Consider the following 21881-nt stretch of genomic DNA (forward strand, 5'->3'; position numbering starts at 1 on the left):
GTGTCAGCAATAGTCTCTGGTTCATTTTAATCCTAGCCATCCAAACTGTAGTTAGGTGGAAGTCTGATCAGTCATATTTTTTCTGTCACATTCATTAGGAGCAGATGACAACTATGCCTTTTAGTACTGTTGCTGAATTCATGTTGAATATATGATGTGGCCACGTACCAATCAATCTATATACTGGCAGGATTCTCTATATATTACAAATGTTTTGTTTACATTTTAATTCCTCTGACTGGGACCTTACAAGTATCAGGAAGAACCAAACACTGAAGATCAACTTGCATGTACGATAATTCATTGGAACAATTACATATTTCAACATCAAAAACTAACCAAAAATTGAATTCCTTTCTAAATGTCAAAACTATTGCAAATGGGCAGAGGTAAAATATTGGTAGATAATTTACCAAAGCAGTCTTTTAAAATTGTTGCTTTAAAGAATTTTATTGGGAAGTCCAGAGAATTCGCTCTTCAAATTCCCTATCCGTGTACTTGCCTTTACGGAATTTACTCATTTCTACTCAAAAACTTGAGATGCAGAATACAATTCTCTCTGTAGGGATTTGTGTATGGAGGGGGAGGAAGAAGTAAGTAAATTTCAATTTTTTTCAGCTTGTATCTCTGGGTGCATGTGCAGATGACGTAGCATTGTATTGCAGAAAATTTCGACATTGCACATTTTCCTCAAAACCCAGCCCCTCCACCCCCCCCCCGCTAATAATGTAGGGCATCTGTTTAAGATTTTTGAGATTTCTGTGATAAAACAACTTATTGATGCTTGCCTCCTGTGCCAAACAACAAATAACTCCCCTGAGATATTAACATCTAAAAGTATTTGATAGGAGAATAAGTTGGGTAAAAAGTTAAAGGTGATAATTTAGAATAGTTTCTTCCCTCAGTTCCTACCTCTTCAGTAAACTTTTGTAAAGAGATGAAAGACATTTATGTAAATACAAGATTGTATGTTATGGTAATCAGCAGCTTGGTAATAGAAACTGCAATGGTTACAATATCTACATCTTCCATGCCTTAATGGCACGAGGGCATCATAATTACCTCTGGCTGGTGACAGCCAATTATAAGGTAAGGTCATGCTGGGAAATAGCAATCCTCACCGAAAGCAGTTGATAACTGATGTGTTTTACAGCCAGTCATCCAATCTCAAAATTCGGATGTGTCAAATAACATGCAGCCGTTATTGTAGATTTAATCCTCTGCTCAGACTTTTTTTAAAAATTAACCAGTAAGTGAAGAAACATTATCACAGCATCCTTATTATATTTTAACATTTTATTGATTTCAGCTATCCACCTTTACAAACTTGAATAAAAGAGGCGTTTGAAGAATGGGTGGGGACAGGGAAGGTGGGGTTGGAAAGTCTGGGTGATGTGAAAGCAGACAATGGGGGGGATAGGATGGAGCTGGTGGGGGCTGCTGCTGGAGGGTGATGGGTGAAAACAAAAATTATACCAGCGTTGGAGTCTGATAGGTGAGGAAGAAGAGATTGGGAATCATTAAAGGTGAAGAACAGATGGAACCACATGTGGGAGAGGTCCATGGGTACTTCATGCATGGAACTATGAGAGGGAAAGGGTTGCTAGATTGCTAGGTTGCTAGAGAGGAGGTTTAGGAAAGGGATCAAATATTAGAGGACTGGATGTGGTTTGGAAGGAGAGGTGGTGAGCACAGGAGATGAGGATTGCTTGAAATTAACAATTTAACCATTCATCCCTTTTGGGTTGCAGATTACTTGGGCAGTATACAAGTTGATGTTACTCAAGTTAGTGTTGGGCCTTGCCTGTCAGTGGAGAACTCCTCATTTGCACACCAGCCTATCTGTTCTTGGCCTCCTTCAGGTTACCCAGCTCCGTACAGGACTGTGTGTTTGCATAGAAAGTCTGGAGAAGGATGCAATATTCATCGTCACAGTTCATCCCGAGCAGCTGCAGAGCAATTTCCGATCTTCGGTCTGTTCTCAGGGGTATCACAGAGATTGACATCAAGAACTGATAGTAGATGATCATCTCAGTGAAAGCCCCTCATTGATCTATCTGTACAACGAGATGTCTGTGAGAGAATGCTGGTGTATTTGCTGAGAGACACACTGAAACTCAGGGCAGGCAATACCCAAGTGTTATGGGGAAGGATGGTAGTCAAAGGTTCTTCTGCCAGTAGACTTTGAGGGGGCTGAGTCTGGGGTAGATGCTGCTCAAGTCTCTTGAAGTGTGTATCACACCAGGAGGCTCTGAGAGGCAATGGCGTTACCTGCAGAATGTGCAGACACTCTGGAACTGTTAACACTGACAATGTATACACTGATGCCTCCATTGGGTAGGGTTAACCATGGACATTGCATTGTAGCTGGTCTACATGATACACAAGCCAGGGCAGTACGATATGGAGAACACGCTGTTGCCCATGCAGTAGGTTCCCCCTCTCCATGCAGCTAATGAATCCAAACGAATGGCAGAGACTGCTAAGAGTTTGGCGTCATGGGAATTGCCGGTCGTGCGGAACTCAACGCAGGACTGCCTTGGGGATTCCAGCTCCAGATTTTTCCTTGGGATTACTCCCAAAGCCTTCCCCGTGAGTGGGTATAACCACAAGGCAGAGGAGGTTTGATATCAGAGTCTTCCTTCTAGATGAGCTGCTAACAATGGCTGACAAGCCCCATCTGCCTGAAGCAACTAGTTTTAAGTTACGAGTAACCCACCCCTTTTGCCAGTAGAAATGGTTCCACTGGGCTTAGTAGCTAAGCCACACATGAAGGCCAGGAGCTGGACTTGGTTGTCAGAGGCTATTTGAGACACATGCCACTGGGTGCATTTAATAGGTAATGGGAGCTTATCCCCACCCACTACCTCCCCTGGCTATAACAACCTTAAGGAACCTTGTATACTGAACAAAACTACAAATGTATAAAGCCCTGCACCATTTCTTTGTATGTGTATATTTTTTTAGACCAGAAGATATAGGAGCAGAATTAGGCCATTTGGGCCATCGAGTCTGCTCCGCCATTCAATCATGTCTGATCCATTTCCCTTTCAGCCCCAATCTCCTGCCTGATTCCCATAACCCTTCATGCCCTGACTAATTAAGAACTTGGCAACCTCTGCCTTAATGACTTGGCCTTCACAGACACCTGTGGCAATGAATTCACAGATTCACCACTCTCTGGCAAAAGAAATTCCTCCTCATCTCTGTTCTAAATAGATGTCCCTCTATTCTCAGGCTGTGTCCTCTAGTGCTAGACTCCCCCACCACAGGATACATCCTCTCCACATCCAGTCTATCGAGGCCTTTCAACGTTCAATAGATTTCAGTGAGATTCTACCCCCCCCCCCCATCATTCTTCTGAATTCCAGTAAGTACAGCCCAGAGCCATCAATTAGTCCTCATATGGTAACCTTTTCATTCCCAGAAACATTATTGTGAACCTCCTGTAAACCCTCCCCAATGTCAGCACATAATTAAAATTTTATATTTTATCAGAAAAATAACTTTACAGTTGCTGCTCAACCTGCAGAATATCTCCAGCACTAATATTTTTGTTTCCAAATATTACCGACATGTAATCCTGAAAATTAACTTCCACACCATTGCTGGTTGCCAAGACCCCAAAGAAGTTTTGTACAGGCAGAAGATAAGTCCAGTGTAATTTCTCGTATCAATGCCTGGACAAAATCTTGACTGACCCACATGTCATTTCAACCTCCAAAGCTTGTGCGTACTTTCCTTGGATTTTTGCTTTTTTAAAAAAAATTTATTAGTGTCCCTGTCAAAAATACTCCAGCCCTCCTGCAAAGAATTCACTATGCCTTGAAAAAATTCTGTTTCTCTCCATCTTAAATGTCAGACTTCACTTAGTTCGAGGTTTACCTTTTAATCCTAGGTTTTCCAGTGAGCTGAGTGGCATCTCAGCATGCGATGCTCGAGTGATAAGCGCACGATTTGAGACTTTGTCTATTGCATATCAAAGAACACAAGCCTGTTTGACTGAATACAACTGCAGTTATCACAGTGGCAGATGGGAAAAGAGGCCTTTTGTTTTTGGAAACATATTTTCTGAGGTCTTTCCTATGTCTTGAAGAAATCACAGCATCAAATTCAAGATGGATACCCCACACCTAATGTTTCTCGCTTTTTGGTAAAATTCTGAATTTACTTCAAGGTTCCTTTTGCACTCTGTGCAAGTGTCCTTAAGGATGAAGACCTGGGGAGCACATTGCTGTGTGTGAGCACATTCCTAGACAAATGAATAGTGTTTCCTTATTTGTGTGAAATATCTCATTGTGTAACGACAATAATTGATTTCTGAGAATAACCGCCAGTGCTTTTATTTCCAGCTGACGACGCTGTGGTTACGTTGAATGTTTCGCTAGGCTATCGTGATGACCGTATCAGTGAGTGGACTGAGATGGCCCATTCGATTGAGAAACGGAAGCTAGATTGCAACTTCTCACCTCCAAAAGTATGTTATCTCAGTTCTACACTGTTCCATTAATGTTGAACATCAAAACCTGCCGATGATGAACCCAGAGCTGCTAGGGGCTTCTAGAGTTTTCTGTTTGCACTCTATTCATGATTGTTAATGCGTTATTCAATTGCTGGCCAGGCTGACATTTATTGTCTTCTCTAACTGGAGACTTTGGAGAGAGTTCAGAAGGGATTCACCAGATTTTTAACAATAATCTGATAATTTCACACTCACCATTCCTGACATGGGGTTTTAATTCCAGAGAATTCCAGTATATACAAACCAATCTCTGGATTAATACAGAGGTCTGGTGTACAAATGAATATAAGTTGCACACACTTCTCAGCAACTTTATGAAGCTGATTTATTAACTAATACACTATTCCATGAACTAATCTGAATTCAGTAGGTGGTACACTCTGGGCTTTTTAGTGATAAGTTTAGTTGATTTTAGGTTTAATTCCTGGCCTCTGCTGAGTTTGTTGGATTTGGACAAGATACTACAAAACAAAGGATTAAATCTGCGGGGAAACTAGTCATGAATACTATAGTGATTATTTCCACATAGTAACTTGCATTTTTATGGGTATCTCAGACCCACGGCTGTGCCATTTCACCACAACCAACGTCACTCACTTTGTACCAAATATTCATTATGCACACCCAATTCCAAAAGCTTATTTTGCAAATCTGTTTGTGACAGGGTTCACATTTTGAAGTGCCTGTTATCAAGTTAGTCGTTTCCTTTGAGACGATATCACACCTTTTGAAATGTTTGAGGGGGACACTTACAGTATGGTACAAAATCTTCTGAATCCTGCGGCATGGGACGTGATGAATTCTGTTTCCTCTTTTGAACAGACTCGTGACAATCAGGGGCAGCTGTATGACTGTAACCTGCTACCCTTCATGGAATTGGGGAGCGTTGCGCACAAGTATTACCTGATTAATATTCGACTTCCCGTTAATGAGAAGAAGAACATCAACATGAAAATTGGAAAACTCAGGAATGTTCAGCTGGTGGTAATGTCCTGGTTGCTCTGTTCTGATGTGAAAGTATACCGGGGGTTTAGTACTAAATCTTGGGAGCTAGCTATTAATGAATCATCAATTCATTATGAAATGTCCAGCGAGCTATTACATTTTCCCTTTTATTTTTGGCAGAAAATAGTAATAAATATTGACTGAGTTTTATAAGAAACCTGGTAGTCTTCTAGTGCTTTGCCAGACTGGGAGAGACAAGCAGGACATGTGTTCAAAGAAGAATTAATATCTGAGCATAATCATGTATTCCACTTTTGGAGACCCAGAAGAGAATGTTTTTTTGTTCAGAAACCCACCTGGAAAAGTCCCCTTTATTTCTAATGTTTCCTATCTGTCAACCAGTTCAGTCCCATGTGCTTTTTTAATTTGCATACTAATTTCTTATGTGGGACCTTATCAAAATCCTTCTGAAACTGAATACACCATATCCACTATTTCACTTTATCTGTACCTCTATTTGCATTCTCAAACTAAATTCCAGATTAGGTCCTGGGACTAAAGCTGGTAAAGCTCATTTGGCATATGTAGACTAAAGATGGAAATGAAATGGGATATTTTTATTTGTAATATTATTAGCATACAGTGACAATAATGCTGTCTCTTACTGGGAACTAAAATTGCAGATTACACTGCAAGTGTCAATAAATGCTCAAGTAGTACTAGGTGTAGCAATCATTCATGGAATGATACTTTGAAAAAGATGTCATGCTGATCAGATGCCAGATCAATGGGGATGATCTCAGACTGTCAGCCCTTTTAGCTAAAGGCTCTAAGAACCAATTTGCCCTTTAGATCTTGACCCAAAACTTAAATCATCCCTTTAGATGCCGTTTGACCCGCTAACTTTTTTGCTACCAATTCCATCATCTACAGTCTCCTTGTAACTGTATCCTTCAAAGCCTGGTGCTTCAGCTGTGATTCCAAAATCAATCAGGACCAACTGAATGATGTTTTTGAAGAAGAGAAGATTTACATTCTATCTAATACATTGAAGGCTTTAAAACTTTTGAAAATGTTCATTGGAAAGGAAAGCAGAAAATATTTTCACTCGTTGAGGACGCCAAAGCTAAAAGCTACAAATATGAAATAATCTGTTACTCAAATAGTAGTTAGAATATAGAGCCAGATTCGCTAAAGACTAGTGAAAAGGAAAGCACGGATGCTTTTAAAATTAGCCAGTTCAACACCTGTGAAGAAAAGAATAGATGATTATCACAGATGTTGATGAGGGTTGGAAGGAGATGAAGTATAAGCACCAATACATAGTGGCTGAATGACCTACTGAGTGATGTATGTAACAATGATTGAACCCAGGTGCTAGGCTTAAAGCCACATGTTGCGTTCAGAGAAGGTTGTAGTGAAAGAATTATTAGGAATGCCACATTCTATTAACTCTCCATTTTATAAGGACTTTAATGATAGTTATTTGATTCTTTTTAACAGTCAATTCATCAGAATGGGGGATTCACAAGGGTCTGGTTTGCAATGAAAACTTTCCTGACTCCCAGTATTCTCATCATTATGGTCTGGTATTGGAGACGAATTACAATGATGACTCGCCCACCTGTCCTCCTGGAGAAGTAAGACCAGTCGTGAATGTAGTTTTATGGATGTGTGGTATGTTTCTACATACCATTTAGTTCTCTGGTTTTCCTGTTTACAACATAGTCTGTTTAAATATTGTTTCTTTTCTTTCTTTTTCTCTCAATGTCTGGCAATGGAAATTATTTAAGTTGGGATCCTTTATCTTCACCATTAACAAAAAAAACTTCATAAAATTCAAATAAAATATTTTAAAAATTCAACAAACCTGTAGATCATTTGGTAAGCACACTAATGAAACAGGCCCATACAAGTCAGAGGATGTCACACTGAATTTCAAATCGAGAAGTTAATTGATGTCGTCTGCGGCACTAGTTGTAAGAATTCTAAGAATTTGGTGAGAGAAGTTTAAATTAACTAAGTTGGCCAAATATTCTTCCTGTAAATTATATATGAAGTTGTGACTCTATAATTAAAGAACATATCTAGAGCTTAATAAAGTGATCCTGTAACTACTAATTTTAAAAATGGGAGTCATGCATTTTAAGGAATTGGTATGCCTGAGGTGGGATACATATGCAGACAAATTCAATGCAGTTGCAAGATCAGCTAAACATGCTTTTCTAAGCTACATCACAGTGTTTCTGCTGGAACGAATTTCATAAGTTGTTAATATTTTATTTGCAGAGTTATTTTTGCACTTGGAATCTCAATGACCTTTATAAATATCCCAGTGGAATGGTTTTCCATCGGATTTGACTGGACGTGGATGCTGCTCTTCGGAGACATCCGACAGGGCATTTTCTATGCCATGTTGCTGTCATTTTGGATTATCTTCTGTGGGGAGCATCTCATGGTTAGTTTATTCTGCAGAATACATACTCATTTCAAGAAATCTTTCTGAGTCAATTTCCAAATGAAAGGTGTCGTTACTTCAATTTTTAGTAATTTTCAGATGCAATCCATTTAACAAGAATTAAAAATTACTGTGATAACTAATGATGAGAAAGTTTTTGAGAGATGCTATTGCTCAATTCTCACATTGAGCTGTTACATAAAGATGATAAGAGTTAAATTACTTGGGTACATTTTATTCCGGATCAAAGAAAATTGATGACCATGGTGTCCATTTAGCCTATTGTTTCTGTGACAGCAGAACCCCACATAATCCCACCTTTCATTATGAGAACCACGGCCATGCATTGCACAGTGAAGTGCAGGTTAAAAATAATAGTAGTTTTTGTGTTCACTATCCTTTTAGAATCATGCTCTGGGTGATTCTTCCCTCTCCCCACCCCCCAATCATTCATCTGCCAATTACTTTAAATCTGCTCTCTCCTTGTTGTGTTATCTTGGCTATTCCAGTCCTGAAGAAGGGTCTCAGCCTGAAGCATCCACTGTTTATTCATTTCTATAGGTGTTGCCTGACCTGCATTCCTCCAGCTTTTTGTGTGTATTGCCCATTATTTTATTCACCTCTTAAGACTTTCATCAAGCTTCTTTATTTCAAAGAAAAATAACTTTAGCTCACCAAATCTTTCTTCTGAATAACTGCTTTTCACTGCGTCATTTACATTAACTTTGTTTAAAAATCTTTTGCATCTGTTTTTACCTCCTAGGACCAGAATGAAAGGAATCGACTATCTGTTTACCTGAAGCAGATTGTGCCGATTGGCTTTGGTTCTTTCTGTCTCTTCATTTTTGATCTATGCGAGAGGTAAAGACTTGTTAATACATTCATTGAAAGCTTCAGTTTAACTCTGCCGCTTAACCCGATTCTATTAACCAGCTCTGGAAGAAAATTTTCATCACCATCAATGTTAAAGGATTATCTTGAGTTGAGCTTTCTTCCATTTTGGCATTACGGTTGGGGTGTGTTTGTGCGTTTCTGTATCATACGCTGTCCAGTACACGTAGAGCAAGTGTTAACTAGTAAACTTGCATATTTGAAAGATAACTCAAGTAAAATGTTTTAAAAAGTTAGTTATTAACTCCGTGTCAGTCTTTCCCAGTATGTGTATTGGCTCTTCAGGTTGCTATACAGGGAGTCCCCGAGTTACGAACGTCCGACTTACGTACTTACGAGGAAGGAGAACGCCATCCGCCATTTTAAGTCGTTGCTGTTGACACTGTGTTGAGTGTTTAACTTTGTATTTGGCTTAAATTTTTCTTAGTAAGATTCACCCTGACCACCACCCCCATTCCGGTCGGCTGGTGGCGCAGTGAGATTAACGCCAGGCTCAAGAACGGAAGTTCCCGAGTTCGATCCAGTGACAGACCGCTCCCGTTCCGGGTTGATGTCAATCCAGTGACTCCCGTACCATCCGTGCCGGGTTGATGTCGAGGTCGCAACTCGACCTTGTAAAAAAAACACCATCACCTCCAGTTTAAATTCCCACACGGAATATTGTGGAGGATCAAATACAGTACCCAAACCCAGCACAGCCCCCACTTGTCCCATTTAACCTGCCTCAGTGCAGTGGACTTTTGAACCCGGGGAATTCAGTGCGGTAGTCCTTAGGACGCAGCGGAGGTCGGGACCCGCTGCCCGCAGTGTTTCTGTTATATTGATGGGAAGCGATCATGATTGAAAATAAAGTGGAAATAATAAAGCATTTGGAAAGAGGTGAAACACCATCGGTCATTGGAAAAGCGTTAGGCTACAGTCGGTCAACGATTGGAACAATTTTAAAGGATAACAGATAAAGTGAGAATAATGGAGCATGTGAAAGGCCCTGCCCCGAAGAAAACTACAGTTATTACTAAGCAACGCAGTGGTTTATTTGTTGAAATACATACGTTTCTTAAGTGTTTTATATGCATTTAAAGATAAAATATATACTATATACTAAGACAAACGTTTGACTAACTGACGCTAAATAATACCGAATGTACTTGTTCCAACTTGCATACAAATCCGACTTAAAGACGGACTCAGGAACGGAACTCGTACGTAACCCAGGGATTGCCTGTACTATAAGCACAGTGTTTAGTGGCAGAAGAAAAAACAAGTACTTGATGGGAGTCTATGCAATTGGAAACACTAACCCAGTCTACATTAGAAAAAGCCACTAGGGTAACCTGTTGTGTGAAAGCAGATTCAGTGACTTACTGAAGTACAATTTTCAAACCCCTCAACTAGGAAATGGTAGAACTAAAATACCCAAGCAACATACTAAAAATGTGAATTGCAAAGAATGCTCTTCCTCTTGGTTAAAAATAGTAATTGTGGCATGTTTTGAATACCAAATTTCTGATAAAAACCTGCGTAATTTCTTCCAGGGGTGTGCAGCTGACAAACCCTTTCTACAGTATTTGGGCCACTGATGTCGGCACAGAATTGGCTGTATCCTTTCATTGTGACTTTTTTTATATTAAACAAATTTATCTCTGAATTCCAGGAAATGATTAAAATAATTGTGGTTAATAGCAAAATGAGGCTAAGTTGTTAGGTAGGCATTGCCCAGAAATGTTACCACTTTTGATTTTGTTGGTCAGTTCTTCGTTATATGTAAAGGATTTAACTTTGGATGACGATACTAGTATTGAATTTGGTCTTTGTGACCGTGATTTAGAGCATGGGGTGGTGGGGGGGGGGCAGAGAAATGGGTATCAGGCATTGGTCATCTTGATGCTGTAATTGGCAGAATGACCTATACTGGGCAGTGATGGGATTCTTCGCTTCTCATTGAATCCGAGGTAGTAATCGTGATTGTTTTCCCTTCGGTGGTGGTGTTCATGATACTGATGCTTATGTTTTGCTGGTGAAAGGAACTAATTGAAGAGTAACAGTAACGGTTTGACAATATTATGTTAAATGCATGGAATATGTTCCCTTGCTTCCAAAACTGCTGAGATGGAATTTAAGATGTTAGCATTTGTTATTGAAATACTTGGAAAGCTAAGCTTTAAAAGGGTGCCTGTCTCTCTTATGTGCAGTAGAGATAAGCTGCTGTGGTTAATTGCTGTTCCTTTGAACATGAGCAATATTTTGTGGCAATGGTTCACTGTACGGAGCCAATTTCAGCTCAGCCCCAAAGCAATTAGTTGCAATATTTCATTCGCAGAGCTTTAACCAGTACACTCGATTGGTAGAAAATTCAAGCTTTTCCCTTCTGATTTCACACTCTCTCCTGCAGAAGTTTCTGACTCGCTAGTGATTTACAGTTGTGTTATTCATCAATTAGCCCCAAATAGCTTTTACTTTGTGGCAGATGGGTGTATCACATTGAGTCCAGTTCTACTTGCTCAGGCCTCTGGATACTGAGCAGGATGAGACAGCCCAATTTAAATTTCTCCAATGCCTCCCGTACACTTTTTGACAGGGTTGATCATTTGAAACTTAATTACTTTTCCATCTCTTTGGAAAGATAAAAGGTTACATGGGAATAAATCTTCATCAGATCATAGTTTTTGTTTTATTTGGTGGTGGGGGGTGGTGGTGTAGTATTCAGCATCAACGCCATAATTTATTGCCTTTCCAAAGTTGCTTTTGGGAAGGTGGCAGGAAACAGTCTCTTTAAACCACTGCAGGCATACCCCTAAAGTGCTGTTCTGTGGGCGGGTCTGGAATTTAGACTGGGGAATAGTGTGCAGCTTGGGGAAAGGTGGTGGAGTTTGAGTGGCTCTTGTCGGTGATCAGAGAAAGCAGATTTGGGAGCTGCTGCTAGAGCAGACATGATGGGAAACTGCGAAGGCAAGTGACTGTAGGTGCTGGCATCTGGGGCAGCAAGTGATCTGCTGGAGGAACTCAGTGAGTCGAGCTGCATCTGCTCGAGGAAAAGAACTGTTAACTGTTAGTGCATCAAAACCCTGCACTAGGACTGGGAGTGGAGAGGGCAGACGGCCAGTACGAACAGGCAAGGTGGGAGGAGGGGTGAGCGGTGAAACAAGGGTTTGAGGTGGAGTGAGGAGCAGTGTAAGATGGCAGACAGATTGCACCAGATGGCGAGGGGAATGCAACTGCAAAGGAAATAGTGCATTGATTGCCGAATAGGGTCATAAACAAACCGGGCATTGTCAGTAAAGCCCCTCTGTCAGCATCAGGAACTCTTGTTCTGTGAGTTCTCGTGTGGCAGCTAGCGCCAATGAGGCAAACGGCAAGTACTCTGCCCCGCTATCAGATTTCTGAACAGTCCATGAACACTTCCTAGCCATTCTACTTTGGCACTATTTGGGCAGTTTATTTTTATTGTAACTCTTAGTAGTTACTTTTATGTCTTGCGTTGCACTACTGCTAAATCAACAAATTTCGCAGCATATGTCAGTGATAATAAACCTGATTCGGACATGCACCTGTAGATGGTGGAAAGATAGGGTATTGGAAGCTGAGTTAACTCTCCACAAGACAGCTTCTGAACTGCCCTTGAAGTCACTGTATTTTTATGGCTGTTTCGGTTGAGTTTTGGCCAATTTTGAACCCCCCTCCTTTCGACCCAGCTAAGGATGAGGGGTATGGGTGCAGGTGGTCAGTGATGATAATTACATTGAACATCAAGGTTGATGGTTTAAACTTTAAGCTCTTCTTGTTGCCTGGCCCAATTAAGGCAGAAGTTATTAACAGGCTACGTTAACCTATGCCTGAATGTTGTCCTTGGAACTGCTGCTTGTGGTTTTCAGTACATCACCTGTAGGGAATTCAGAAGAAACCACCTGAAAAGTTGCATCTGAGGCAGCAAAGGGATGGTCAATGCTTCTTCTCTCTTGTGCTCTGACTGCCCCCCCTTCACCCTGTAGATGAGCTCCAGGCCAGCAGGAGGTGAGGTGCAAGTGTCTGAGGACAATCAGAATTGTGGACCCTCTCAATTTAAGTCAAAGGTCAAAAAGGCTGTGTACACTTGGTTCTGCTCCCTGCCTGTTGCACAATGACCCACAGAATCCACACTGATTTAGGACGCCAGCTTTTTCTCATGGAGAGGCCTCTCACAATGATTTCATGAATGTTACTCACTGGAAGAGCCTATGCCTGAATGTTGGGTATGTCTTGCTGCAAGATATAGACTACTGGTTGGAAGCGAAACGTTCCTTAGAAACATAGAAAATAGGTGCAGGAGTAGGCCATTCGGCCCTTCGAGCCTGCACCGCCATTCAGTATGATCATGGCTGATCATCCAACTCAGAACCCTGTACCTGCTTTCTCTCCATACCCCCTGATCCCTTTAGCCACAAGGGCCGTATCTAACTTCTTCTTAAATATAGCCAATGAACCAGCCTCAACTGTTTACTGTGGCAGAGAATTCCACAGATTCACCACTCTCTGTGTGAAGAAGTTTTTCCTCATCTACGGTCCTAAAAGGCTTCCCCTTTATCCTTAAACTGTGACCCCTTGTTCTGGACTTCCCCAACATCGGAAACAATCTTCCTGCATCTAGCCTGTCCAATCCCTTTAGAATTTTATACGTTTCAATAAGATCCCCCCTCAATCTTCTAAATTCCAGTGAGTATAAGCCTAGTCGATCCAGTCTTTCTTCATATGAAAGTCCTGCCATCCCAAGAATCAATCTGGTGAACCTTCTCTGTACTCCCTCTATGGCAAGAATGTCTTTCCTCAGATTAGGAGACCAAAAGACATTCTTTTGGTTCCAAAAGACGTTCCTTACCTGAAAGACTCATGAAAATGTGGAACTTGCTACTGTTGGGACTGACTGAAGCGACTAGTTTCAATGTATTTAAGAGAAGGTCAACCAAGCAAATGAGAGAAGGAACGAGGGTATATGTTGATAGATTTAGATGAAGACTCCAGGACCAAAGTGGAGATTGATTGGACAGTCTTCTGGTCTCATTATGTTTATCTTCTGAGCAGTTTATATGAAATAAACCAAAATGTTAATGAGCCTCAAGCAGCGAAGACATGGAAGATGCTAGAATCTGGAGTAAAATGAATTAACTGAAATAGATAGTTGAGTTTGAGCACTCTCCAATGACTTCTGCTGGGGTATGTCTATAATATCAGTGTCAGGCCTATATCGGGCTAGGGCTGGAAGTAACACTGCACAGATTTCCTGACAACACTCTCATATGAGCAATGACCTTTCAACATGTTATCAAAGAGGCAGTCGTGAAGTTAAACTTCAGAAGCACTTGGCACCATCACAGTTAGGGGAAACACTGGGGGGGGGGGGGGTGGTAAAGAATGCTTTTGAAACAAAGAAAAAAATCTCATCTGTAGTCTACCCTAAGGGGGTTGAGCATGTCTGAACTGCTGTAATCTAATTCTGAATATGTAGCAAATATTTCACTTGGGCGTAGCACAGCAGTTTGTTTTAAACCTTGGCTAAGACTGCAGTGCCTTCATTTCCATATTGATTTCACTGCTTTGTCCAGTCTGTATTTGAATTAAATGCAGATGGAATTTACTTGTTACAGCATCCTGAAGTTTCAATCGCTGTTCAATTTTACTAGAGCTCACTTCTATGGAAGATTTCTGAGTTGAAAGCCTGCTGGCTTAAACCCTCCCTTCCTCCTCCCACCCCTCTCCTCCTCGTGAGTCTTTCATACTCACAGATCCCACCGTGGAAGTAGAAACAATGGGCTTGTTAAATATTTTAAGACCACACAATGGCTGAAAGAATTGCAGGAGCAAAGAGAGTGTCCTCTATACAATAAGCTCAAGGTGACTGACTGCATCTAAAAAAAATGACTTGAATTTTAGCTCCCTTGATTACTTAGTTCATCAACACAACATGTAGCTAAACTGCGCGCATCAAATGCTTTTCTGATTTCAGTATCTGCATCTGTCCATTGCTAGTGTAAGGTGGTGCAACTGTCAGTAGCACTGGCCGCAGTATTTGTGGGTCAGTGAGAGAGATAATAATCATCTAGCTTTGGTTCTTGATTGTTTTCAGTTACCACCTTCTGGAAAGATGCCCTTGCACACCTTCTGCACAGAGTTAAATCATCTCACCATTCCGACTTGGAAATGGTATCATCATTGCTGGCTCAAAATCTGGAACTGTCTCCTTAACAGCATTGTTAATATACTCCCACCACAAGGACTCCAGTGACTGAAGTAGGCAGGTCGGTACCGCCTTCCCCAGCACGATTAGCAATGGGCAATGAAGTGCTGGCTTGGTCTACAAAGTCCATGTTTTGAAGGAATAATGTTTTTTAAATCTGACTATACAAGTTCTGGAGTGTTCAGTATGCATGAAACTCGGCAAGACATCAGACTCAATGGGAGAAATGTGTTTTTGAATACAAATTATTATATTTTAAAGCTCTGTGATGCAGAATTTCCTATTCTGTAATGTGTTATTTTGGTAAGGATGGGTTCAGCCTTGGCTACGAATCCTGATGCTGTCACTGGTACACTTAAGATTATATCCCAGTACAATTCATCACAAAAATGTAAAGTGGGCAGGGTGTGAGGGTCCAAATCTGACATGAGATACTAGGACTCTGTTTGCTATCTGTATTGCTGGCTTTCTGTTTTGAGGGGTGGGGGTGGAAATCATCTCTTCAAGGGTAATTTAAACCACAGAATTCGTGTTTACCTTGACAGCCACATGTTAGATGGCCTTTATCATAGTTGCAGGCATCTGCGCATGTCTGTATTTCTTTTTTCTCTGCTTCATGGTATTCCAGGTCTTCCGAAATATAAGCGGCAAAAGATGTTCACTCCCAGCCATGTCCAAAGCAAGGAGACTGCACTACGAGGTATAAAAATAACATTGCACCAAATGCAGTGCCGATTTGTTATTGTCCAGAAAAACAAGATTGCATTATGTTTGCATGAACTGTCTGAAAGCTATCCATTTAATCCTTTCCCCATCCCTTTTTCAGGTTTTACTTTCAAATATTTATGACTTTCCTTTTAAAAGCTGCTAGAAATTCAGCCTCCATCAATACCTAATCAGGCATTTCATTTTGTAAGTTTTGTGCTATTAATTCTTAATCACTCTTTGATGTCAATTTTTTTGTTCTCGTAACTTTCTATCAAAAGAGGTTATCTTTATCAATCCCTTTATTCTCAGAACTACTTTAAACAGATCCTATTTGTACCGAGTCAAATCCATTAATTTTCTGTTCACTACTCATAAACCGAAAGAGCCTGGTACATGGCAATTATGGAATATCGCTTCAGCACATTGAGGCAATGTCATTTTTTTATATGAAGCAATGCAATAATTCCTCCCACTGGAAGCCTCGCGTTAGACTGGCGTCCTATCCAGGGGGGAGGGGAGTCTCGTACTCTCAGTTGCTTCCCGCCACGGAAAGCAGCCTAAGCACCAGCCTGATAAGTCTATAAGGCTTGGGACAGACTTTAACTTCTTAACTTCCACTGTAAGCATAATAATCATATCTAAAGCTGCACACACAAAATGCTAGAGGAACTCAGCAGGTGATGCTGTGGCGACCCACTTTCTGCGCAGGCGAACCGGCTCACAAATAGCCAGCGCGTGGGGAGAGACTTTGGTAATGCACCTCTGACGTCATTTCCGCCCGGAGAGGGCGGGTGCTAGGGATTAAATGCCAGCGCCGCAAAGTTTGAATAAACTAGTCTCGAAACGACTTATCGACTACGTGTCGTCTCTAGCTCTGTATGTAGTACATCGCTACACTGGTGACCCCAACGGTCCAAACGGGATTTGGACCAAAGATGACCGACTCTTCATCTGTTCACGCAATTTCGCTAAAACTGCCGACTTTCTGGACGCTGCGACCACGCGTGTGGTTTAGCTAAGCAGAAGCCCAGTTCCAGATTCAGCAGATATCCTCTGATTCCACGCGTTACTACCACGTGGTGAGCGCCCTTGACCAGAAGACGGCCGCCCAGGTTGCGGATTTCATACAGTCGCCCCCGGAAGAAGGCAAATATGAAGCATTCAAAGCGCTCATTGGGACCTTTGGCCTCTCACGGCGTGAGCGGGGTGCCCGCCTGCTTCACCTGGACGGTTTGGGAGACAGACTGCCGTCAGCATTGATGAACGAGATGTTGTCCCTGGCTGACGGACACAAGCCCTGCCTCATGTTTGACCAAGCGTTCCTAGAGCAACTGCCCGAGGATGTACATCGCTACAATGCAATCATATCTATTTTACCGCAAACTCTGATTTTTTACTTGTGCTTCATGTGAAAATTCTATTATCTAATACAGTATATTTTTTAATCAATTGTCTTACCTGTATCATTTGCATTGAGGCACAGAAGGCTATCTGTTGATGCATTCTTTGTTCTGAAAAGTATTCTCTCAATTATTTATAGTTCATTCATGCATTCACTTTATAAATGTGTGTGCCTCTTCCCAGGATCGTCTTTATTACACCTCACAGTTTAAGATGGCATTTTTTATCAAATGACATTTAATATAGTACAAAGCAGAGCAGTAATTTGCATGATTTGTATGCATGTAAGAGCAGAAACGGCGTATGATAGTGTATTTAATGATTAAAAGTGCTTATTGCAGAATTTTGTCAGAAAATCAGTGTCAGGTCAGAGAAGCAAATATTGATCAAGGATTAGTCAGATGTTCAAAGTAAATTTATTATCAAAGTACATGTATGTCCCCATATCCAACCCTGAGAGTAATTTTCTTGCAGACATACTTAATAAATCGATAGAATAATAATCAGAATTGATGACAAACTACCAACTAGGGCTTTCAGCCAGTGTCCAAAAGACAGCAAACTGTGCAAATACAAAAGTAAATAAATAGCGATAAATAATGAGAACATGATATGAGGAGTCCTTGTAAGTGAGTCCATAGGTTATGAGGATATTTCAATGAAGGAAAGATGTATCTTTCAATTTTAGAGGGGATGGAGAGACAAAAGTCTAGAAACAAACAACATTGTTTAATGTCATGTCCAATAAAGAAGACAAAACTATTGTTACTCAAGTTTACAGAAATGGGTATGCTAGATGTAATGTTGGGACTTTATAAAGCACTGGTGAAGCCTCACTTGGAGCATTGAGAGCAGTTTTGGGCCCCCTGTCTTAGAAAGGATGTGCTGAAGCTGGAGAGTGTTCAAAAGAGGTTCATGAAAATGATTCCAGTATGGAATGGGTTGTCATATGAAGAGGGTTTGATGGCTCTGGACCTGTATTCACTAGAATTCAGAAGAATGAGGGGTGATCTCTTTGAAACCTAGCAAATGATGAAAGGCCTTGATAGAGTGGATGTGGAGAGGATGCTTCCTATGATGGAAGAGTCTAAGACCAGAGGACACAGCCTCAGGCATCTTTTAGAACGGAGATGAGGAGGAATTTCTTTAGCCAGGGAGTGGTGAATCTGTGGAATTCATTGCTACAGGCAGCTGCGGAGGCCGAGCCCTTTTGTATATTTAAGACAGAGGTTGATAAATTCTTGCTGATCAGGGCATGAAGGGATAGGGGGAGAAGGCAGGAGTCTGGGATTGAGAGGAAAATTGGATCAGCCATGATGAAATGGCGGAGCAGACTCGATGGGCCAAATGACCTAATTCTGCTCCTATATCTTATGGACTTAAGTACTTTCTTGAAAACTGCCGTTTTTTCATTGTCTCTGAGATCCCTTGGCATGCTTTCCTCTTCCCAGTGAGGTAGATGAGAGCATTCATTTCTGTTACCAGTACTTGTCTGCCAGTAATTTAGCAGAAATTGCAAAAGTTATGGAAACTTTGTTGTTTTTCAATTGTCTTCAACTTTGGTCCAGGTTGGGGTAGCAAGAAGACTGAAATGGAGTCATGGATACTTGCACTGAAACTTGCCTCAACCAACAGATCATCTCCATTTGTGCTTTTGAGCTAGGAATTGGAGGAGCATATTCTTGATATGCAGAGAGGTCATCTTGTTATTAGATAGAGAATCTATTGAAAGTCACAAATGAGGACTCTTTCAGTGTGGGAGGAGCAGAAACATGGGTGAAAGGATTCATTTTAAGTCAGAAGCAGCAGGAATGGATCTGTGAGAAACAATGATCAACAGAGACAAGGTGCTGGTTTTATTAAAGGGCTGATGAGTCCAGTTCTGAAAAGAAGAGAAAACTTTAGATGAAGAAACTTATGTGGTCTTTGTTTCCATCTTATCAGCATTACAAATAGACAAGAGTGAGGAAAAACATGTTCCTTACACTGGCATTCATCAGTCAGAGCTCTGATGATAGGAAATGGCACATTCTGTTGAAACTTTATAAGAATTGGGGTGAGATCACACTTGGAATTTTGGTCACCCTGTTATGGGAGAGACATGGCTAAATTGGAAAGAGAGCAAAAACAAAGAGATTTATGATGAGATTGCCAGGAATAAAGTGCCAGAGTTGTTGGAAGAGGTTCACCAAGCTAAGTTATTCCTTGGAATGTAAATGAATGAGGGGGCAACCTTGTAGAAATGTTTCAAATTCTGAGGGGTATAGATAAGGTGGCTGTTCCCCAGGGGAAAGAAGCCTAAAACTAGGGAGCATAGGTTTGCAATGGGGAGAAAGATTTAAAAGGGACCTGGGAGGCAACATTTTCATGCAAAAGGTGGTGAGTATATGGACTGAACTGCTAGAGAAAGTGGTTGAGGCAGGTGCAATAGTATCATTTATGAAACACTTGGAGGGAGGAGCCTTTAAGGATATGGATTGATCAAAGGAAATTGGAGCTAGCTAGGTTGGCGACATGGTCTGTATCCGTGCACAATGACTCTTAGGCTATTATCAGTTTATGATAATTATTTTCTCTTTTTATTTCAGGGGTTAATATTTCGGTTCAAGTTCCTGATGCTTGTCACGCTGACCTGTGCAGCCATGACCATTGTGTTCTTCATTATAAGTCAGGTAAAGTGAATTAAATTACCAGGTGTAATCAGGATTTGCATTATGCTTTTAATATTAATTGAGACCAAACAAGCTGATAACTGCTATTTGGACTAAAAAGCACAACTGAGAAAGGACTCTTAATTTTTAAAAAAATGTAGGAGTTAATCCACTCCTCCTTGCCCTTTCTGACCAGTTGACACATTGAATCTCCAGCCTCAGGTGGACAGAGTCCAATTTGGTTGCCAGTTTGCAGTTTCCTTTCAAAGCATGATTGGTTTCTCCAGGAGGCAAAATCTGCCTGAAGGGGGATAAAAGGCTTAAAGTGGCTGAGATAGGTCTTCTATAAAATAAAATTTCTTGAGGGAGTGGATGTGCTCATTATGACCCCATGATAAAAGCTTTATCTTTAGCATTTTCTCCTACCTGAGGCATTTCTGAGATCTCCGTGTTCTGGAATTACTGTGACTAGACTGATTCCTTCGGAAGAGAGGCTGAAAATGACCTGTTGTCTTGAGGAAACATTTTGCCTGCACTGTGGCAAAGCCCAGGTCCTAATGGGAGGTATCACCTCCATTTGGACAATTTAAATGCCAGCCCAGTTAGACTGGAAAGGCAGGGTGTTGAGATCGGAGGTTAGGATCTGAGGAGATTTTGCTCGCTCTGCCACAATGTTCACTCCTATCTCGGTGGCACTGAGGTTGTGAGATTGCGCCGGCTGCATGTCTGTAAGCTTCACAGCAATTTCTCCTGCTAATATGATGAACTGAGACCAAGGCTTCAGGCCTACACCAGGCTGCTCCGGGAATTCGGGTCTATTGACTCCGTTTGGTTGGGAGTGCTGTTACTTCTATTGTTGGAATGATTTGTGTTTTTTTTTCTCTTTTCTCTGCGTGTTGGGTGTAGGCCTTTTTTAAATATTCGGGTCTTTCTAGTTTATTGCTCTGTGGCTACCTGTAAGTAGACAAATCTCGAGTTGTATAATTTATACATTTTTGATAATAAATCCTTTGAATTTTGTGCATGGGACAGGGAACTCACAGAACTTTAAACCTTGCCACTTATCAATGGCAATTGTGAAACAAGAAGAGGTGGGGGAGATATTAAATGGATTTTTTTTTTTGCATCTGTATTTACTCAGAAGATGGACACAGTCTGGAGAAGTGAGGCAGAGGAGGAGGTCCTTGCTGTATTGAGGCAAACTAGGGCAGATAAATCCCCAGGGCCTGACAAAGTGTTCTCTCAGACCCTATGAGACACTAGTGCAGAAATTGCAGAGGCCCTAGCAGAGACGTTTAAAATGTCTTCAGCCATGAGTGAGCTGAGGAGGACCTTAAGATAGCTAATGCTATTCCATTGTTTAAGAAAGGCTCTAAAAATAAGCCGGGGTATCATAGACCAGTGAGCCTGACATCAGTAGTGGGTAAGTTATTGGAAGGTATTCTAAAAGACCAGATGTATAAATATTTGGACAGGCAGGGATTGATTAGGGATAGTCAACATGGCTTTGTGTGTGTTATGTCATGTCTAACCAATCTCCTAGAGTTTTTTTTTTGAGGAAGTTACCAGAAAAATTACTGAAGCCAAGGCAGTGGATGGTGTCAACATGGACTTTAGCAAGGCCTTTGACAAAGTCCCACTGTTGGTCAAGAAGTTCAGTCACTTGGCATTCAAGATGAGGTAGTAAATTGGATTAGACATTGGCTTTGAGGAGAAGTTAGGGAGTTGTAGTAGATGGTTGCCTCTCTGACTGGAGGCCTGTAACTAGTGGGGTGCTGTAGGGATCAGTGCCAGGTCCATTGTTGTTCGTCATCTAAATCAATGATCTGGTTGATAATGTGGTAAACTGGATCAGCAAATGTGTGGAAGGCACCAAGAGTGGGGGCAAAGTAGACAGCGAGGAAGGCTGGCAAAGCTTACAGCAGGATCTCCACCAGCTGGAAAAATGGGTTCAAGAATGGCGGATGGAATTTAATGCAGACAATTATGAACTGTTGCACCTTGGGAGGACAAACCAGGGTAGGACTTGCACGGTAAGCAGTAAGACAACGAGAAGTGTGGTGGAACAGAGCCATAATTCCCTGAAAGTGGTGTCAC

General features: G+C 41.2%; 1 protein-coding gene across 1 annotated transcript in view; it reads left to right on the top strand.

Moving 5' to 3' along the window:
* wls (Wnt ligand secretion mediator) overlaps positions 1-21881 on the top strand; it is a 66566-nt gene that overhangs the window by 35959 nt on the left and 8726 nt on the right. Inside the window, exons 3-10 of the mRNA XM_073063144.1 lie at positions 4353-4477; positions 5345-5506; positions 6971-7107; positions 7757-7925; positions 8689-8786; positions 10352-10415; positions 15581-15724; positions 19722-19805. Of these exons, the coding sequence (XP_072919245.1) occupies positions 4353-4477; positions 5345-5506; positions 6971-7107; positions 7757-7925; positions 8689-8786; positions 10352-10415; positions 15581-15724; positions 19722-19805 (983 nt within the window). The remainder of the gene's footprint in view (positions 1-4352; positions 4478-5344; positions 5507-6970; positions 7108-7756; positions 7926-8688; positions 8787-10351; positions 10416-15580; positions 15725-19721; positions 19806-21881) is intronic.

Source organism: Hemitrygon akajei, chromosome 12 (assembly GCF_048418815.1).
Source record: "Hemitrygon akajei chromosome 12, sHemAka1.3, whole genome shotgun sequence".
In the NCBI taxonomy this organism is placed as follows: Eukaryota; Metazoa; Chordata; class Chondrichthyes; order Myliobatiformes; family Dasyatidae; genus Hemitrygon; species Hemitrygon akajei.